This window comes from Gavialis gangeticus, unplaced genomic scaffold (assembly GCF_001723915.1).
Source record: "Gavialis gangeticus isolate Ggan-Ray unplaced genomic scaffold, GavGan_comp1, whole genome shotgun sequence".
NCBI lineage: Eukaryota > Metazoa > Chordata > Crocodylia > Gavialidae > Gavialis > Gavialis gangeticus.
The window spans coordinates 18,995,552-19,015,427 of record NW_017729006.1 but is presented as its reverse complement, the minus strand read 5'-3'; the positions used below and the strand labels follow the sequence as shown (position 1 = coordinate 19,015,427).

Here is a 19,876-nt window from a genome sequence, read left to right as displayed (position 1 = left end):
CTTATCCATGAAATGGATGTAAACAGCTGATAAAAACCCCATCTGGTTCCTGTTTTCCAAGCGACCGTGTACCATTTTCAAAGTGTGTTAACTTGTGGGCTGTGATGTGCTCTGGGAGCAATGCTGTTACCATTTAATGTGTGGCCTCTTCGTTGGGTTTCTGTATTAGGATGACAGCCTGGTTTAAAGGTGGGCATGTTTGAGAGCAGCTATGTTTCCCAGAGAGCATACACAGGTCTTGTCACATCTCACTCATTTCTCTCAGGAATATGCCTCTACTGTGCGGAGGGTGTGGGCAGGAGGGTAGGTATAGGTTTGTGAGTATGTGGGCCATGGGGGAGGGTGTGTGTGTGTGGGATTTGTGGGTGGGTGGATAGGCGTGGGTGGGTGTAGGTTTTGTAGGGGGGCTATGAACGTGTGAGGGGAGGGTGGCTAGAGAGGGTTATGGCTTGTGTAGAGGGGGAGGGTTTGCCCATAGCCTGTCCCCTCCCCACCCATGCGGCAAGCAGAGCCCCTGCAGCGCTCCTGCAAGCCTGGTCTCTGCGTTTCTGTTGCTCCTGGAACTGGCGTGGGCCCCATACTCCCACTCGCTGCCACTTCCCCACCACCACCACCACACCCCGCCCCCCCCAGGCACTCCGGCACCATGTCCGAGATGCTCCTGCAGTTCCAGCATTGCACCTGGGAGCCATGTGATGCAGGAGCATTGGGGGAGGGGCAGGAAAATGACTGCAGCAGGCAGGGGGAAGGGGCAGCAAGCAGGTGCGTGGAGCACAGCAACAGTCGGGTGGGAGAGCAGGGCCCACACCGGTGCCCGGCTCGTGGGGCTCAGAGCTGGGTGGCAGGAATGCAGGTCTGGCATGCCAGGGACTCTGGAGCCGGGCTGAGTTGCTCAAGGAGGGAGCCACCCTGGCTTCACAGAGCCCCTGCCACCCCAGCCCCATGCTCCTGCTTCTCCGCTCTGGGGCCCACCAGCACTGGCCCCAGTGCACTGGTGCAGGCCTCGCACTTCAGCCTGGCTCTGTTTCATGTGCTGCCCCTTACCCCTGCCTGCCACAGCCATTTCCCCGCTCCTCCACCCACTGGCACCACATAGTTCCCAGCTGCAGCACTAGGACAGCAGGAGCAAGGCCAGCCCGGAGGACTGGGGTGATAGCCCAAGGTCCTTCCCTGCTTCCTTCCCCCCACTCCCCACCTCATCTGTATTTCCCTTGGTGTAGGGAGGCAGGAACAGTCCCTAGGCAGAGGCTTCCAGCTGGAGCTTGCAATGGAGGGGCTGAAGGGGAAGCGAGGCCAGGCCCGACTTGCTGCTGTGGCTGTTTAGTTCTGCCGCTGGCTCCCCCTGTGTCCTACTGCCTGTGGGTCCTGTCATCTTTGACAGGCAGCCAGGAGCAGATATATATTAATTTTCTAAATTCTTTACGGGCCCAGCAGGCTGAACAGAATGACCTGGTGGGCCAGATACAGCCCACGGGCTGCATTTTACCAGCCCCTATTCTAAAAGGAGAGAAAGGTTCTCAATAGTTTAAAATGAAGATGGCCTGAGTAACCAGTTACACCTCTGGCCACTTAAGGAAATTTTGATAATAGAGTCCTGATGAGTATCTGTTCTAGCTCTTGTTATGATTTCGAGTGAATTTTGCAGCATAATAGATGGGTAGAACAGATAGAAGATGAAGGCAGTTTGGAGCACCCTGATTGAGAGGCAATGTTCTAGAGAAGTAAGTCAGGAACATCCTTGCTGTTGTATCTTCTGGCAGTACAACCATTGTTCATTGAAATCAAAAGACATCTATACTTATGACTTGTAGGCTGTCTAGCACTTCCTGGCAGCAGTATAATATACAGAGGATGTTACATAAGAGCTACCAAATTCATGGACTCAAATGGATCATAAAAGTTGATGGGGGGGAAAAAAAAGCCTTCTAATGGTAAGCTGCTGGGCAGCAGTCCTGTACAATGTTTGAAGCCTCAGGGTGCAATTTGTAATAAAATGTCAGTAATAATTACGGGGTCTATGCCTGCTCTTCTGACCATGCCAGATTGTTTTCTAAGTTACTAGTTCTGTGTCCATTTCAAAAGCAAAACTCGTAGGCAAGGAGTCTTCCAATGGATACTATTCACCACTGATGTAATGCTGTCAGTATTAATTCATATAGCCAACCCACTCTTAATTCCATCACACAACTGGAACAGTGCAAACACCTTCTTGTTTATGCTTTTCCATTACTTCTAGGATTATCTCTACAAGTTGCACTTCCTAAAGTCGGTCTTTTAAGGACAATCTCATTATTGTGCTCCTTTTCTCTGAATTCCTTCTGATCAATCAACATATTTCTGATTATGAGATTCCTACAACAGAACACAATTTCTGCTGGGGTCACAATGGACCAAAAGAGTTTGCTCTCTGGTTATTGACAATAGGTCTCCGTGTATGCAGCCTCTAATTGCACTGGCCTTTTGTGGCAGTCATCACATTACATTGCAACATCCCATTTAATTGGACAGAATGCAAAGCATCCCAAGTCACCTTTGGCTTAACTGGCCTTGAAGTTTCTCCCTTCCCAATGAATATCTAGAATTGATATCATGTTCCCCTGCTGACAGATATTAGTTTGCATCTTTTGAAGTTGAATCTCACTGCGATTTTCTGCTTGCCAGTCTTATTCGCTTACATCCATTTCTATTATTACTCAGTCCTCTCCCATGCCTGTAGCTGCTGCTTATTTATTATAAGCTGTAAAGTTTGTTAGCATGCTTAGTTCCCCTTATAAATCCAAAAAGAAGGTATTTAATAACAGGCCTGACAAAGGTCCCCTCGACTCATCTCAGTACTTTGCTTTTTAACCATCACCATTTATATCTTGTCCATATACAGGGGATGTTTATGCCCCACTCTAAACAACACATACTGTATAAAAGTCCAAGTTCACCCTTCTCCTAGAGTTATTGTTTTACTGTTCAATTTTTTAAATAAAATTGTAGTCAGTTCCATAGCCAGTTGAACAATACCAGGAAAAGCAGTTCTGTAGAATCACTTCACTCCTCAGACAATTGGTCACAAACCACATATTTTTCTATCAACATTTTTGAACGAGGTCTCTCTCTAGCATAATTTACAAATTATACACATTATGGCTTGATTTGACTTCCATTTTGTGGCTATGTGAGAGTCACACATTCCCAGATGAAAGTATTAATCACCTTAAAAGCCCTGGATAAAGCTGAATAACAGACGACCAGATAATTTTCATTTGATTTTATTGATATTCATCCGTGAAGAAATTTAAGTTCTCTCTTTCTGACATGTTACAATCATTTTTTTTTCTGGCGGTTGGATACTTCCTACTGTCTCTTTAAAGGCTAAGTAATACTTCCCAATTGCATGATAAAGTTTAACATTTTAAATTCTCATATGGTATTGCTTTTTCTCTCTGGGTACATAAAATGGTCCATATAAGTCTATGATGTTTCAGAAACAATTGTTATTCTATCTACTGTTTTAGAATACATTCAAATAAAAAGATACTTAAAGTTACTTGCAATAAGTGCACGCATACAACAGCAAATAGAGCTGATGACATTTTACTAAAACATTTTTAAGTTCGTATAATAAATAGAAGTCTTCAAAACACATGCAGTATTTGGATCATGTGTTTTCTCTCAAAATATCCTTAGTGTCCATTGCACTACTCTAGTATCTACCTCATTCAAAAAAACAAAACAAAACCAGAAACAAAAACAAAACACACCCATCTCTTGTCAAAGACTAAAAGACAGTTCCATTTATATAATAAATGATCAGTGCTAATGATTTAGTAACAGTCTGGTACAAATGGCAATTCATGGCAGTTACAAGTAGTGCAGTATTGGTGGCAATAAACAAACTAGGTGCTTGAATTGCAAGGGGAAAAAAAAGTAGATGCCAGAAGTTTAAAAAACAAACAAACTAGAAGCTGAAAGACGGCCTTGCTTTGGCTATGAAGTCAGTAATTTTTTGTCCATTTTTATTTCAAGAGCTATCGAATCTTATTACAAGCACCTAAACATAGAATTGGGACAGGCAGGGAGGAATATTCCAACATACGTTAGGTTCTTCTGACCAAAATCCAAACTGTTCCTTCTAGCAAGGTTGGACCTGTAGGAAAACAGGTTTCTCTGAAAACACAGTGAAAGACAGACAGACTCTCACGCAGTTACAAAACCACTTAACATTTGTATATTCTTTATGTATAAAAACTGTAGAGAAAACAGGCAAACAGAAGCTCAGAAGTTGTTCTCTTTCACTTGTACCAATCTGCTACTAAATGCTTTTGTGGTTCTTCCCTGCATGGTATTTCACGGACACACCTTTTCCCAATACTGCTTAATATCGTTCTAAAAGAACACTATATTTTCCAATCCATTCAGCTACTTTGGCTCCCAGAATGAGGCTGCCATGTTTCCTTATGAATCATGAACACTACTCTTTTAGGGATAGTTTGCAAGGTGTGTTTCAGTGTTAGCAATGGAACATAATATAAAGCATTTTCCCTTCTACAGTCCAGTGCAGCATCAGGGGGGTGAAAAAAAGCCAACACAAAGTCACACAGAATATAGATGTGACAGGTGAAACAGCAGTAGTGGAAATGTATCATTGTTTCAGGCACCCAGCAGACCTGCTGACCTCGAAAACATGGTTATTTCAAGTTTTATGATGGGGGTGCGGTAGAAAACAATAGAAGTCTCATTAGGTCAGGCATGCATTCAAATAGCCCAACACCACAAATGCAAAATGTAAATAACAAATGCTGAACAGTGATTTTTAAAGCATTTAATGAAGTATAAATGCTCACAGGCGCCCTGTGTGCTGTTATTCAAAGTCTCAGGTATTAATCAATAATCCAGCAGCCTTGCTATGCTTTCCAACTGTCAAGTTAGCCTAGCTACAGAATTTCACTTTTCTAGTTAGGATTTTTTTGTCTCTTTTTTTCAGTGCATCTTTAAAAATAACCCTTTCAAAAGGTTAGCAAGTTAAACCCTCAGTACAGCAAATTGCAGTGTTAAGAACATTTTGCACTCAGTTGACAGTAAAATAATCCAATTAGTTACAATATATCAGATTCAAGTACATATTTACACATTGTACAAATTTACACGCTTCTCCCATTAGGCACAAAGTTGATTTGTCAAACTCAGGAGGCAATGGAAGAAAAAACAAAAAGGACTGGAAAAGGAGGATTCCTGGTATCTGTTTAAAAGACAAGCCATAAAAATTAATCCTTCACCGTAAACTAGTTTGCTTCGGTAGCTTGGCTCCCATGAGGATGCCTGAAGTGAGAGTTGCAGGGCCTTTCATCTGCATGCTGGAGCCCACCATAGTTGGGAAGCTCCGGTTCCTTCGAATGCCACTGTTCAGTTGAATGCCCCCAATGGCACTTGTTACAGCAGGGCAGCCCAAGGGTAGACCTTCTGGCGCTAGGCCTGTGGGAACAAAGGCCCTCACTGGTCCCTGTGCCCCACAGAGAAGAGGTCCCTGGTCATCGCTTAAGGAAGGAGCTTGTGATTGCCCCGAACTAACTACTTTGGCAATCCCGAACCGCTTCACTTTGTCCACAAGATTAAGGTTGGAGACAGACACATCAGTCTGACTCTCACTGTTCCTGATGTTCTTTTTATTTCTCACCTCCTTCAAAATGGAGCTGGCAGGTTTGGAAGCCAGGAAGTTGTCATAAGGTGGACTGGTGCACTTGAATTCAAAAGATGGAGGGGAGGAAGAGGGAGTCTGCATAGGGGAGTTTGGAGGAGTCGAAGGAATGATAGCCATTTTAGGAGAATACGTGGTCAGGAGAGTGCCCTTGCTAGCTCTGTCCCAGCTTTGTGGATTGTACACGGCTGCAGAGATCCCCCGTTCTTTAAGCAGCCACACCAGTCCCAAGGATGTGCTCATAGTAGTCGTTGATTCCCGGAGGTTAGTGAAGGATTCTGCCAAGCTTAAACGTCGAGGGGTGCACGGGGTGGCCACTGGTGTGCCTTTTAAATTGCTAACGCTGCCACAAGCTGGAGTAGGTGCTGCGTTAAGGCTGAAAATAAGAGAAGTTGAATTAATATCTTCTTAGAAATCACAATCTCTGTAACAATTTTAGAAGGTAAACGGGCCTTCCATTTCCAAGAACGCTTGAAAGATGGACCCAGAAATGTATCCTGTATACAGTTTACATGACTTGCAAATTCTGTACTAGCAGCCATTCTCCACGTGCAAAGCTTTAAACATTTGTCCAGGACAGCTGGATTAACAGTTTCCAAAATCCAAACAATCTCAGATAAATGGTCTTAAATAGTTTGGCATCTACAGGCTTTGCTCACTGACTGCAAGGGCCAAATAACTGACCCCAAAAATCCCAATTATTTCAATGAGATAAGGATTAAATAAATGAGAGTTTACTACCAGCTTCTAAAAGACTGAGATGTGGTTAAGAGCTACAACTTTGAACCTACTACACAAATGGCTACACTAATGCTTATGGCTCCAGCAATGCTGCCTTCACTGTATGACAGGCTACAAATGATGGGAAGCAGAACCTATAACACCAAGATTAGCTCAAGTGTAGCCTCTGTTCTAGCTGCTGCAGAAGTAGATGTAGCAAAGTGGCTGGAATTCAGCATTTTCATCGACATGCTTAGCTAGAATTATCCCCTTTGCATGTAGTGGAAAATGTGCAAAAAAAAAAAAAAACCATCGTGGCTTGATTTTTAGGAGGTGCTGAGCACTCACTGCCAGAGAAACTCCTACTAGAAACTCAGTACTTTTGGGGAGAACAGGTGGGAGGAAGGGACAGGGCAGGGAAAGAAAAAGGAAAAAAGAAAAAAAAAGCTATTCGCTACCAATTGCTTGTTAGTTGAGTAATGGACAACTTGGCAGGAAATTAAATATGCAAAGACTTATTTGTATAGCTGTGATCCAAGAGTGCTCCGCCTCCTCTTCACACCAAAATCAAAGCAACCTAGGCAATAGGCCAGAAGGTGGGAAATAAAAAGAAAAGCAGGAATGACTATACATTTCATATAAAAAAAATCTGTGGATTAAAAACCATGTACCCCATGGCACTAATTCTGGTGCACTTCTTCCTCAGCTGCCAAGCCCTATCCCATGAATGAGGACTGAACTCAACTTCCATCCCTAAAAAATTAACAGCACAGCAGTGACACGTTATATTTAGGTTCCTACGTGCTGAAATACCAATTCTTAAATTTACTGATGTTTACTTCAGCGTTAGACTCAGCCCTCTCCAGCTCCACTAAGCTCTTGCCATCTCAGAAGAAGTTTTAGGTAACTAAATAACTTTACCTCTGTACGAGCCTTACTCAAAACCTGAAGTCAAAAGAACTGCCTGCTTTGGTTATTTATCATCCAAGACATGGTAACATTGCAAATACAAACCTTCAACCAGGAGAATTTTAAAGTGACTCACAAACCTTAAAAAGTGATTTCCCAACCATTTTATGACTGCTGAATGCAGCCTCATTGGTCAGGTCTATGTGGGCAAAACTGGAGGTTTTAAGTCACATAGGCACAGTTTAACCTTTTTGTTTGAAAGATGTTGAACTGTATCCACAGAGACGGGCAGTGCCAGGGAGTGGAGTTCAGCTGAATTAAATTTAAAAGTTCTCATCTGCACTTGAGAGTCTATCAGAATAGCTATTCTGGTAAAACTCCACGTGGAGGCAAGCCCTATGGTAACAAACTTCATGCTCTTTGTGCCCAGAGAGACAAAACACTAGGATTTGCCATGATTAGAGTTTGTAGTGAGGTTTTAACACAAGTTAATAGATTGCTAATGGACTTAAACTAAATTAACACTACAGGCAAACCCCGCTTAGTGCTCTTAACTGGTTCGTGAAAAAAAAAGCGTTAAGTGAAACAAGTGTTGAGCCAAACCGAAAGTATTTGATGGCGACCACAACTGTTTTTAATGACCCATGATGGTGACCATGAGCATTATAACAAAACTCACTGAGCGCTAGGCGAAATCAGGTATCAATTTAAAATGAGTGTTATAGTGAAATAACGCTAAGCAAAACAGCGTTAAGCGGGGCTTGCCTGTACAAGTTTATACGTTCCATGAACTTTTCTTCTTAGATGCCTAAGAGTTGTGGTGCCACATGACCTAATGCTAAATAATGCCTATTTAGCATTAGGCAAGCAATTAACTCGAGTTAAAAAACAGGACCAGACACTTTAATCCTGACATGTCGCAGAGCATGACAGCTTTTTAACTGGTTTGGGCAAGAAATTTGTAAAGCACCAGTAATTCAAAGTCCTGCTCCTTCCCTGTGGCCAAGCACTTAAGTGAACAAACAGGGCCAGAGAAATTGTGTTGTGTACTGTCAGGAAACAGTACGTTCCCCGAGTAATGTATAGGAATTCTCCACACATATACAACAGATTCCCCGGCTGCAACAAATGTAACATACAGCCAAGTACCATTGAAAGGTTTATCAGCTTTAACATTCCAATTTGACTGCTCTCAGCTGCCTGGGAAATTGATTTCCTTGCACCCCCTGATGGCTTTTGCTGCAACCGAAACAGGCAAACAATTTTCTTCCATGCTCTCACAGGCTTGGGAACAGTGACAGGGGGAGGGCTCCTCATGGTAGCCAAGAAGGTAACACACGACCGCTGTAGCAGTGCACACACACACTTGGAAGGGAAGGCTGAGAACAAGGAGAGGTTAGTTAAGAATGTGTCTTTCTGCCACATACTGAAGCTGCATCTCGTATCTGATTAGTTGATAGTGGCAACAATAAAGAGCGATGGACAAAAAGACAGTCACAACAATATACTGCCTCACTTGGCTAAAAATAGGGGTATCCATGCAGTCCTAAAAAGCTGGGGGAGGTGAGGGGGCAGAGAAGGGAGAAGAAGGAGAAAGTTCACTTGTGAACTAATTTGTAAAGATTGGAACCAAAGACATTTTGGAAACTAGGGATGCCACTGATAATGGTCAAATTTAAGTGCTATACAAATAAAACATACCAAAGAACATCCATAAAAATCTTTCTGGCCTTCCTGGATAACCATAGGTACCAAGTCTGTGGGTGCTCAAGGGCTCAAACATCCACCAAAAAAATTAGCAGGTGCTCAGCACCCATGAGCCACAGCTGTTTTGGTTTTAGGTATTAAATCTCTGTGGCTGCTTGCAGATGTTAAAAAAAAAAAAGGCAAAAAACCCCCCAAAAACTCACTTTACTGGAAGCAGCAGCACATTACTTCAATCCGACTCTGCAGCATCTGCAAAGATTGAGTGCTTATGCAGGGCTTCTTGGTGCTTTTAGCTAAAACTGAGTCAATCATCTATTAGATAATAGCAACAAAAAAGGCCCACTAAAGCACCCTGTCTTTATAGGCATTGGGCGAGCTGGGTTGAAGTAACGTCCTGCCTCTTCCGGGCATGTGCAGTGCTCGGCTATCCCCTTCCCCCAGGAAGAAAAAAGAACCCACCAGCAAAAAGCAAAGTCAGCCCCGATATGAATGACTCTCTTTCCCCCTCTTTCCAACTCCCCGCTTTATTTTATTTTACTGTAACAGAGGTCATCATTTCTGCTACTTTGCCAGCATAGATATACACTGAAGTCCAGAAGGGTATGAAAAGAACTGTTACAGTGGTATTATATTCCTGTATCACCTTAACTGGAAGGACTTTTCCCACCAAAATGAACTGCTTCAAGGCAGCCCAAATACACCCACAGGAAATAAAACAAAAGTAGACCAAAAATTGGCCTAAGTACCTCAACCTAGTGACAGCGCCAGGGTTAGGTTTAAGAAGATCAGCACCTTGCTTTGCTATATGAAATTTAGTCTGGTTAGAATGTAACCTGTGTTAGGATGTTAGGTTGAAATGCAACCGGTGGGGTAAATATCTAAGCTGTTTGGGTTAGCTGGTGCCACACACACTAGCATTCCTTCTACATGACCCTGCCAGCACAGAAACTGCTGGCAGTATTGCTCACCCCCTGCCACGCTGGGTCATAGTGTCTGCCCTATATCTCCTCTCAGCATAACGTGACATAATGCAGTTTCATCGTCCTCCTCACATGACCTGTGAAGAATCATTTATAGTTTAAGGAGTTCCCCCTCACCAAACACCTCTGTTGATATCAATCACGTGTTTGTGACTATGTTACATACTGGGGTACAAGTACCCCTGAGGATGGACTAAAATGAAGCTGAATTTAGTTCCCAGTTACAGCGAAATGGAAGTTTAGCAGCCAATGCAACCTCAGGGAGATAATTATGGACATAATGGAGAGCACTTCTACATTGTCTACATTCTAAAAAGAGGAGCTGCAGCAAAATAGAAGTACCTTATTTAAGTAGGGGTACTAGAAGGGAAAAGTAACACCTTGCCTCTTTATTTATACACCCTGGGGATGAATGCATAAACAGTCAGATCTGCCATCATATACTTGCACTTCTTTTCTAAATACTCATGCTCTACCATGTGTTCGCAGTTAGCCATCATTTATCAAATGCCCCAAATATAGGTCACATGCATTCAGCACCAGTTTGGTTCCCAAGCAATATCCTTCATTAATTTAGATCTTTGAAATAAAACCTGAATAAGGAAACATCAAGTGCTCTCCCTTGTGGAGACTGGCAAAAGCTGAAGATGGTGGAAGTGGAAGGATACTGGGTGTAAGCCTGCTATAACTGGGAAAAAAAGTGATGGCACAAGCTGGGCCTCCAACTTGTTATGAAGGTATGCCATGAGGTCCAATTCTTTAATTTTCCTTGATAATCAAATCCTTACTCCTTCTACAAAGACTAATCCTGTGCCTATCGGTTACCTCTGTTATAGAGCAGCCTGCTGAACAGTGACTAGACTGAGTCATCTCTTCGTTTCAGATAGTTACACTGATATATAGCAGGCAGCTCTCGTCACGCTTTTAAGCCTGCATCAAATTGAACAGAGAATCAAAAAACATCCCTGCTTTTGAGCAAAACCCTTCCTTCGCTCAATCCAGATATTGCCAAATCATGTTCCAGAGATTGTGATGTCTCTGGAGCTGCTAAAATTTACTCCTGCCTGTTCTTGCCCCTGTGTATCAAATGGCAGATATTTTCAAATGCTTTCCCCAGCAAGGAGACCGCCACTCTCCAGCTCTTCTCTTTTTGCTTAAATGATTAGTCCCTCAATCCTCTGTATGGGTGAAATTCACCCCTGTAGAACAAGAGAAAAATACTACATAAAAAGCAATTTTGAGGGCTTATATGGAAACCAAGGTCTCATGCTGGTGCTCTGCATGACAGCTAGTTTCACTGTGTGTAAACACACAAACTTGATACATCCAGTTGATGTTCAGGTGCAGTGTGGGAAGCCCCTGGTTAAAATACTGTAGCAAATCAATGTAAATCTACACCTCCCCCATTGTGATCCAGTTTTGCCAAAGAAACAAGTCCCACACGTGCTCTTGCATCAAATGCAAAACTTGTTTAGTCACTTTTTGGAACAAACTTATGGATGCTCTTAGGATCTTCAGCTCAGGCAGAATCCTGAGAGCAGCCATGGACAACAGGCACCGCTAATAGCAATCACTAGACATTTTTTTTCAGTCAGTTATATGTGCATAGTAGGAGTAAATGAACAGGGTTTGTTACTTGGTAGCTGTCCTGGGTTGCAGCAGAAATGAGGTGGGTGCATTGTTCTTCATTTCTGATTCTTCCCCACATTTGAGCTACAAAACATAGATGCTAAAATCTCTCTTATTGGCTTACCAAAGCTAAATGCTCCACATATCCCTCTTAAAATTGGTTGAGATTTAGTAGAGAGTGTAAAGGGAGAAGAACACTTTGGAGATGTGTTATAATTCTCTCCACTCCCAGAAAGGATAATCACCATTGTTACTTCTTTCCTTATACCAGGGATTGGAAGCAAAAGCTTGCTAACCCCTGGCTTACACCGTGACTTATTTCATCTCTCTAGGGGACTGTGACAAATCCTTGAACTCCTTTGGTGCCTCTAAAAGCCCTTACCTTGGAGTGACTCGGGTGAGCTCATCGGAGGGGTGCAGAATGCGGCAGGTGGTGAAGGTGAAGGTGGAGTTGGTTTGTGACATGCACTTCCCAGGATGATGTACTAAATTAAAAAAAAAAAAAAAAAGCAAATTCTTTGCATTTATACATAAAAGGAAAATAAAAAGGTCTGTGCGCTCATAAACAGATGCAAAAAGTGATGTGGTACCTGGACTGGATCAGTGCAAGGAAGGCAAACACACAAGCTCACCGGGTTATTGCAACTGGGAATCATTCTGCAAAGAGACAGTGAGCCAAGCTGGCCTGAAGTCAAGTAGGAAGCAGAGTAGAATTGCACCTTATAGACTAACCGAAGTAGATACAGACATATATCTACTTTGGTATAGTAGATTTCATAGACATCAGGGCTGGAAGGGACCTTGCAAGATCATCAGGTCCAGCCCCCTGCCCAAGGGGCAGGAAGTCAGCTACGGTCAAAGGATCCCAGCAAGATAAGCATCCAAATGTTTCTTAAAAGAGTCCAGAGTAGGTGCTTCCACCACATCTGGGGGGAGTCTATTCCAGGCCTTGGGGGCTCAGACAGTAAAGAAGTTTTTCCTTATATCCAACCTAAAACAGTCTTGGAGGAATTTGTGACCATTGGACCTCGTCATCCCTTGGGGTGCTCTGGTGAACAGGTATTCCCCCAGGTTCTGACGCATACCCCTTAAGTACTTACAGGCAGCCACCAAATCACTCCTGAGCCTTTGCTTCTCCAGGCTGAAAAGTTCCATGGCTCTCAGTCTCTCCTCATAAGGCCTGATCTCTTGCCCTCTGATCATGCGCGTGGCTGTCCTTTGGACTCTCTCAAGCTTCTACACATCCATTTTGAATTATGGAGCCCAGAACTGGATGCAGTACTCCAGTTGTGACCTCACCAAGGCTGAGTACAGTGGCAGGATGACATCTTGGGACTTGCTCAAGAAGCATCGATGAATGCAAGCCAGAGTTTTGTTCACTTTACCGACTACTCTATCACATTAGATGCTTATGCTCATCTTGTGGTCAATCATAACCCCTAAGTCTCTTTCAGCCGTGGTGCTAGTGAGTGTAACACTGCCAAGCCTATAAGTGATGCGGGTTTCTTCCCCCCCGCCTCCCCCCACAAGGTGGAGCACCTTGCTCCTTGCATACTTTGATTAGTTTATAAGGTGCAAATCTATCCTGCCTTCTACTAATTCTGCAGACCAGCATCCATAAATCTAGGACTTTGTTGCCTACACTTAAATATTTATTCAGTTTCCTACCATTGCTATCTCCAGTTCACCAGTGCTCTCAAATTGTGCTCAGTACAGATCTAGGTGACAACATACTTAAAATGGTAGAAGCCCAACAGACCCCTTGGTCTACAGCAAAAACTCAGAGGAAAAATGTAGCAAAAAGTTTGCCTGCATGGGCAAGGCCTAAAAGAATTAAATCCTGAAGACTTGTGCATTTCAGCCTTCCTACCAATCCAGGCCAAAGGTATCTCATTATCTTTTATGTCAGTAATGGATCCAGCTATTCTCTGCAAGCTAAAGATACAGAAACATTATTTGGAAAGCTCTGGGATCTGTATATACTGTAAGTTATCATCAACTTTTTACCCTTTCACATCCATAAAGAATATCATTAAAAATTTTTGGATCCACTACTGTACATCTGTGACATGTACTCCACTACTGTACTCCCATGCGTCCCAAAGACAGAATGACCTCAGCTGCAGAATATAGCAATTTTGAGCATTCAGAATGTGCGCTATGATGAGTGTGGCCAAACATTTTTGGTACTTCCAATGGTTAATTTCATTAAAAAAATTATATCCTGGGGACAAGTTAAAGATGGGGTGATACGATTTATAGTAAATAATTAAGCACTCAAGCCAGTGATCTTACGAGAAGAAATTTGGTAGGTTTTTTTTTTCTTTAAATAATTGCTATAAAGTGCAGCTGTGGAATATAGTTCTTTGCAATGTAATTAGAAAGTTTAAGAGCCATGCAACTGAAAAGCTTGTTGAAGAACACAAAATAAGTTAAAGTACTACATCAAAGATATCATGATTGCATAGGTTCTTCTACTTCATAACTGAGCTTCTAAAAATAGTGGTGATCAAAACAACATGCACAGTAAAACACGCGTGTGATTTTCCCACCCTATCACCCCCTCCCCAACCCCATGACACATTCCCCGAGTAGGTCACATGTTAATATTGCAGTATGCGACTACTCCACAGTTTGCACTGGCCAGACACACCATTCAGAACTTCCAGAGTGCTCAGCAATATGTAAAGCAAGTTTGAATTGTTGTTGTATTTCCCTTCTTCATGTGACAGTCAAGCAGTCCTTAAAGACTATGGGAAAGCAACAGGTGCAAGAGGAAAAAAGCAGGGAGTGGAAACGGAAGGAAGTTTCTAAGCATGTGACAAGTGATCACCAAGGAGCCGACTTCTCCATCCATTTAACAACAGAACACATTGCTGCATATTAAGGGAAGACTCTGGTATGTTTGTGATTAAATACACTGGAGTAGTATGTAAGCAAGCTTGACTGTTAGTACAATATTTAAGAAAAGCAACTACTTCACCTCCAGACATGATCCTTGACAGAATCCAGTTGCTTTAGGAGATTAGTGTAAACCATGTAAATAGCTACTATATAAGGAAGCAAAGCCTAGCAATCATGATTCTCTGCACACTATAGAGATAAAATAAAAACTAAAAAAGGATCTCAAATAACTGGACATGAAAAGTTATTTGGACAAAACAAAGGATTTGAACATAATCAAGTTGAAACAAAGCAGGTCTTGCTAGATGATGGAAGAGAACAGAACAAAGCAATGCTGATTTTAGATTATGAGCTCACCCCAATTATGCACATGGCTATGATATGATAATTGTATTCCCCTCCCTACTGATTGCAACATCCACTGTAGCAGACATCAGTTGCACTTTCCCCGCAGATTTGAAATGGGCACAGTGAAGATATATAGTTGCATTAGCAAAAGCAAAGCTCATTGTCATTAGTCTGTGAGATAGGAAAAGGCTGCTAAAAGTACAGAAGTCATTGACCCCAGCAATAAGGAACAAATTTGAATGATCAGTGACATCAATTTCCAAAGCCACATTTTCAATCCTCAAAATACCACTAAGAAAATTTGAACCAGCCTTATATCCTCCATCAGTCAGAGAAGTCTATCATTTGGCTGTCGCATTTTCCATCCTTTGAATGAAATATGAAGAGAGAGTAAGGACCCATTATTGCAAAACAACATGAAGAAAATGAAAGCCAGAGGTTTACCCCAGGCTAAATTATCCTACAGAAGAATGGACAGGTGTTGAGGTGGTAGAAATTCATGTGGAAAATAATGGAATTATGTAGGACTTACAACACCTAAGGATCTAGATTCCAATACTTCTTTAAAAAACTTTTCTGTAGATGTCATTAAATGAACAAAAAAACCCTGCAGCCATAGCCAAGGGGAAAATCTCTCTCCAGTCTGTAGTGCTAATCTCCTACCCGTTCCATAGGATAGATCCATAATTTTGATTTTATCCTAAGAATTCTGACTCATTCTGTTTCACATAGATTTCACTGGGACATCGACTTGTGTCCCTGAATATAACTATTTGTCTCATTTTCATTCCATTTCTTTTGGAAGTTCAATTCACAGCTAAAATTCATATTGGGAGGAAAACTGAGAAACTGAAAAATGCAATTTGTTTTACAAAGAGAGAGTCAGAAAATTCTCTTTAAAACTAATATTTCACACATGCAAACACCAAGCCAACTCTTTGCCTCAAAGTTTGGATACGTTTTCTCCTCGGTAACTTAAAACAAAAGGATGCAACTTTGCAGTACTGCTTTGAATCTTGATAGTTATAATTTTAAAATCTTTGTTTTTCCTAAAAAATGTTGAAAAGGGAATTACATCTGATAATTAGCTATTGTATTCTTGCCTAAAAACATTCCAAGATCAAAACTAACTTACTAAATATACACATGCTACAGTGTTTTGCAACTACAGTAGGTATGTACCAGTGAGGACATACCTTTTTTTTGGTCCGACTCCTGATCTCCATTATGCTAAGGTTATTTATGTGTGTGAGGTTGCATTGAGCCAAACGCATCAGACAATCTTGAACTGTAAGCTACTTGTTTGTCAAACCCATAGTCCTTCAGAAACAATTACAGTACTGGAATACAACTCAGCTGGGAAGGCACAAAGACTTCAAGGGAGGCAGAGACCATGTTCACTTGTATTTTGCCTTTAACTCGAGAATATACCATTTGGTCCAGAATTTCTTCTTTGGGCTTCTATTGATGAATGGATCTAGTCATTGGCTGGAGGGGGAGGCTCCTATCTCTGGCTGTTTTTCTTCAGAAAGAGTTTTAAACTTACAGAGTCTAAAGACAGTCATTCTTAATCAGGGTGCTATGAGACCCTTTTAAGGGTGCCTCAGGGTGCCATACAATATTAGCACCATTAAGTGTGCAAACACCTACAAAATTCACAAGGTGAAGAGATTTAAATTGGGAATCCAGAGCATCAAAAACATTCTGAGCTGCTGTGCTCCGAGTTCTTTGTAACAGAAGAATTGCCCTATTATTTTTCTGTAATCTATGAAGTAGTGATGGATACAAGAAACAGCATATAGGGGCCCTGCATCCAGCACTACTGTGTACCAACATCCATGATGCACAGAGCCCTCCAAAAGTGCCTGCATGTAGGCTTTCTGGGAAAAAAAACATTTACAGTGTCATCACACAGCAGAGCAGAATGGATGTTTTCAGGGTACTTTCTAAACTCAGTACGACTCCCCCAGGCAATGGAAGATGGAAGCTTTGACACAAGAAAGAGAAAAGGGCCTCTGAGGGCTTACCTTCTCAATTGCTGGTGAAAGCCTGTGGTTTCCAGATGATGTCACAGAAAAACCAGAGATTCATAGACTGAAAACTTTTGGAAGGTGCAACAGGGACAAAATGGACCAGGCTGGAGTTTACAATGGTGCATAAGATGATATGCAAATATTTGACATCCCCTTAAGCATATTTTGCATTATAAACTAAAATAAATTTTATGGTAAAATGCTGCTTATGCATAACAAACACCATAAGTAAGATGTTTAGTTGAAATAGCTTGTTTCCAAAGCAATCAAGAATTTGTGATTAGTCCTTCAAAAACATGTATGCAAATACTTGAACTTTAAGCAAGTGAGAAATCCCAGAGGCTTTTGCTGAACCCTAATCATACCTCATACATCTTCAGTCACCACCTTCTCATAGCATTTTTTTAAGGAAGCATGCAGTTAAGAAATAATGTTCACAGACAAGGGGAAGAGATAAAAACCATCAGTCAGCAACTTATTTAAGACACCAAATACTCAAGTAAATTTGGTCAGCACAACAGCTGTTCATCATTGATATCAGTGCCTCCTAGGAGGAATGCCTCTTTTGGTGCATCCTCTGTGAGCTCATAGCCTCCAAAACAGGCTCAACACCTTGTCAATCCAGGTCCTATATTTCAATGACAACATTATTCCCAATGGATATCTTTTAAGAAAATTGTAAAAAAGAGAAAACTAATTTTCTTCTCTGGTGTGATACTGTCATTTTTTCCAGGCTTCCCACTTATTTTATCCTTAAGAGCTAAAACAGGTTTAAACTGAGCAACAATAGGTTTAAAGGAGAGAAGTCATTTTAAAAATGGACCGTGATGGAAATATATTAGTTCTATACGTGTACTAGTTTCACATGTTATTTGGGACAGAATATGGCTAGGCTAAAATTGGCTAAGAGCTACCTTCCATAAAATATCCAAACAAGAATATGGTAAGAAAAGTTTCAGAATCTTCTTATGGCTTCAACATGATTCTGTCCAGACTAGGTAACATGGACCAAATTCTACACACTAACATTATCAGTCTTGAATATTAGCAGATCTTCTTGCAAAATTTACTTTGAAATATTTATGCCATCATAAAAGATAACATTCATATATGCATCAACAGCTTGTTCTGAAAAGGAATTAATGTGTATTCTTTTCAATACTGCTGTTAATCTCCAGTGAGTGAATATACTGCCTTGCTAAAAACAAGACTTAAAGACATTAACTGGATGCTTTCACCATTTTAGACACTTGCTTTCAAGAAACCTTTAATTGTCAAGATTTTTAAAGAAATAACAGGCTGCATGAGCCTGATCCCAAAATTCTTTACTCATGTAATCTCATTTGAGTCCATGAAACTCCTTATCAGCAAACAGTGCCACATCAGTCCCTACTGTCTCAAGCCTTCATACTATTCAGTACAATTCCTGAGCTGAACTTTAAATATTTAGCAGGGAGTGCCATTAAAGTTAATAGGACAACAAAGAATTCAAAGTCAGACATATTAAAAAGCGCTTTGTTGGTTTGGGACTTGGACAAGGAAATCCACAACTCAAAAAATACCTGTTGTATAACAGGGATAGAGTCAAGTTTTAGAACCAAAATTATGGACAGAATTATTTCAAAAGCAGTTTTGATGCATACATTACATTTTAACTTGACAGTAATCCTTGTACAACCCCACCATTTTAGGTATCTTAAAAACCCAGTGTAAATAAATACATGTTTTAAAGAATATAGGTAGTTTCATAGTCCTGATTCTGCAGTGTAAAGTTCAGTTCCCAGGTGATGCCTATGACTTGACAGTTAGCCAAAAGGTTACAGTGACCCTATAGATACTGCAGACAATCCTTGGGAACTTTATGTTTAAACAAGGGTGCTGTATCATTTTTAAGGACTGCCAAGAATAACTGAAAGGAAGATACTTTCTGGGTTCCCCTCCCCATCTCCTCTTAAAGTGGGACTTGCACTGGAAGGCCAGCAAGCTGAGAAAGGGCAATGTTGTCAATATTCAAAGAAGAAATAGCTCTGAAAACTAGCCAAGTGCGAGAAGGAAATACCAATTATGAATGCCCTCTCATTTTTCCCAATCCTTTGGCTATGACATTTCCTGAAACACAAAACACATGAACTCTGTCCAAATGTACAAAGCCCCACTGTACCTTTTAATGAAACACCCATCCCTACCCTTTCAGCATGAAAATCCCCTTTTTAATTACTTCCAAGCAAGGCAGTGCTCCTTGGAACTTTTCAGTAAGGACCACAATACCCATTTTAACCCCCATTCTTGCATCAAACACGGTATCCACTCTTCTAGGGTTTACTTATGCTTCACTGCAGAAACTACTCCTTCAGCCATACTTTTTTCTTGAAAAGAAAACAGGTCTTGTTCCACATGCTCACTGAGGTCTGGCAGGTACGTTCTAAGGAATTTGGGTGAAGCTTAGCATCAGCTAAGGGCTTTATTCACATATGTGATGAGAAAGCAAGGGTTATATACGTTTGTACAATTTTTTATAGCAACAGCAGCACACTTAATGCAAACCCTTAATTCCAGTAGTCTAAGAAACATTAGACAGCCTCCAAAGTACTGAATCTTTCTAATTCAAAGAAAAAGGTGGCATCAGTCTACCACCCCTCTATTTGAATGAGGCCATGGCAAATGCAAATCCAATAGGTATCTACTAGGGTGGGACAGAATATAACACACTGAAAGGCAAATGGTGGCACCACTTAGGGGAAAGTGGTGGAAACATCTTCCACGTCTTAAGGTTTGCAGGGATTTTTTTCTTCCAGACTGAAGTTATTTATACCATTAATTTGGAAACGTGACAGTATGCCTCCACATCAGCAGAGGACTAAGCTCAGCAGTGGGCAATTATTTGAGCTGGAGGGCCACTTAAGCAGTTTTGGTAACCTGGCACAGGCTGGGTCAGCAACCCCCCCCCCCCCCCCCCCCCC

General features: G+C 41.6%; 1 protein-coding gene across 5 annotated transcripts in view; it reads right to left on the bottom strand.

Annotated features, from left to right (window-relative positions):
- Positions 1–3,244: 3,244 nt before the first annotated feature.
- Positions 3,245–19,876, bottom strand: part of TRAK1 (trafficking kinesin protein 1) — a 119,697-nt gene continuing 103,065 nt past the window's right edge. For all 5 annotated transcript variants that reach the window (XM_019508903.1, XM_019508905.1, XM_019508907.1 and 2 more), the window contains 2 exons: positions 12,014–12,116; positions 3,245–6,062 (listed from right to left, as the gene is read on the bottom strand). In XM_019508903.1, coding sequence (XP_019364448.1) covers positions 5,264–6,062; positions 12,014–12,116 — 902 coding nt within the window. In that variant the 3' untranslated portion in view covers positions 3,245–5,263. The remainder of the gene's footprint in view (positions 6,063–12,013; positions 12,117–19,876) is intronic.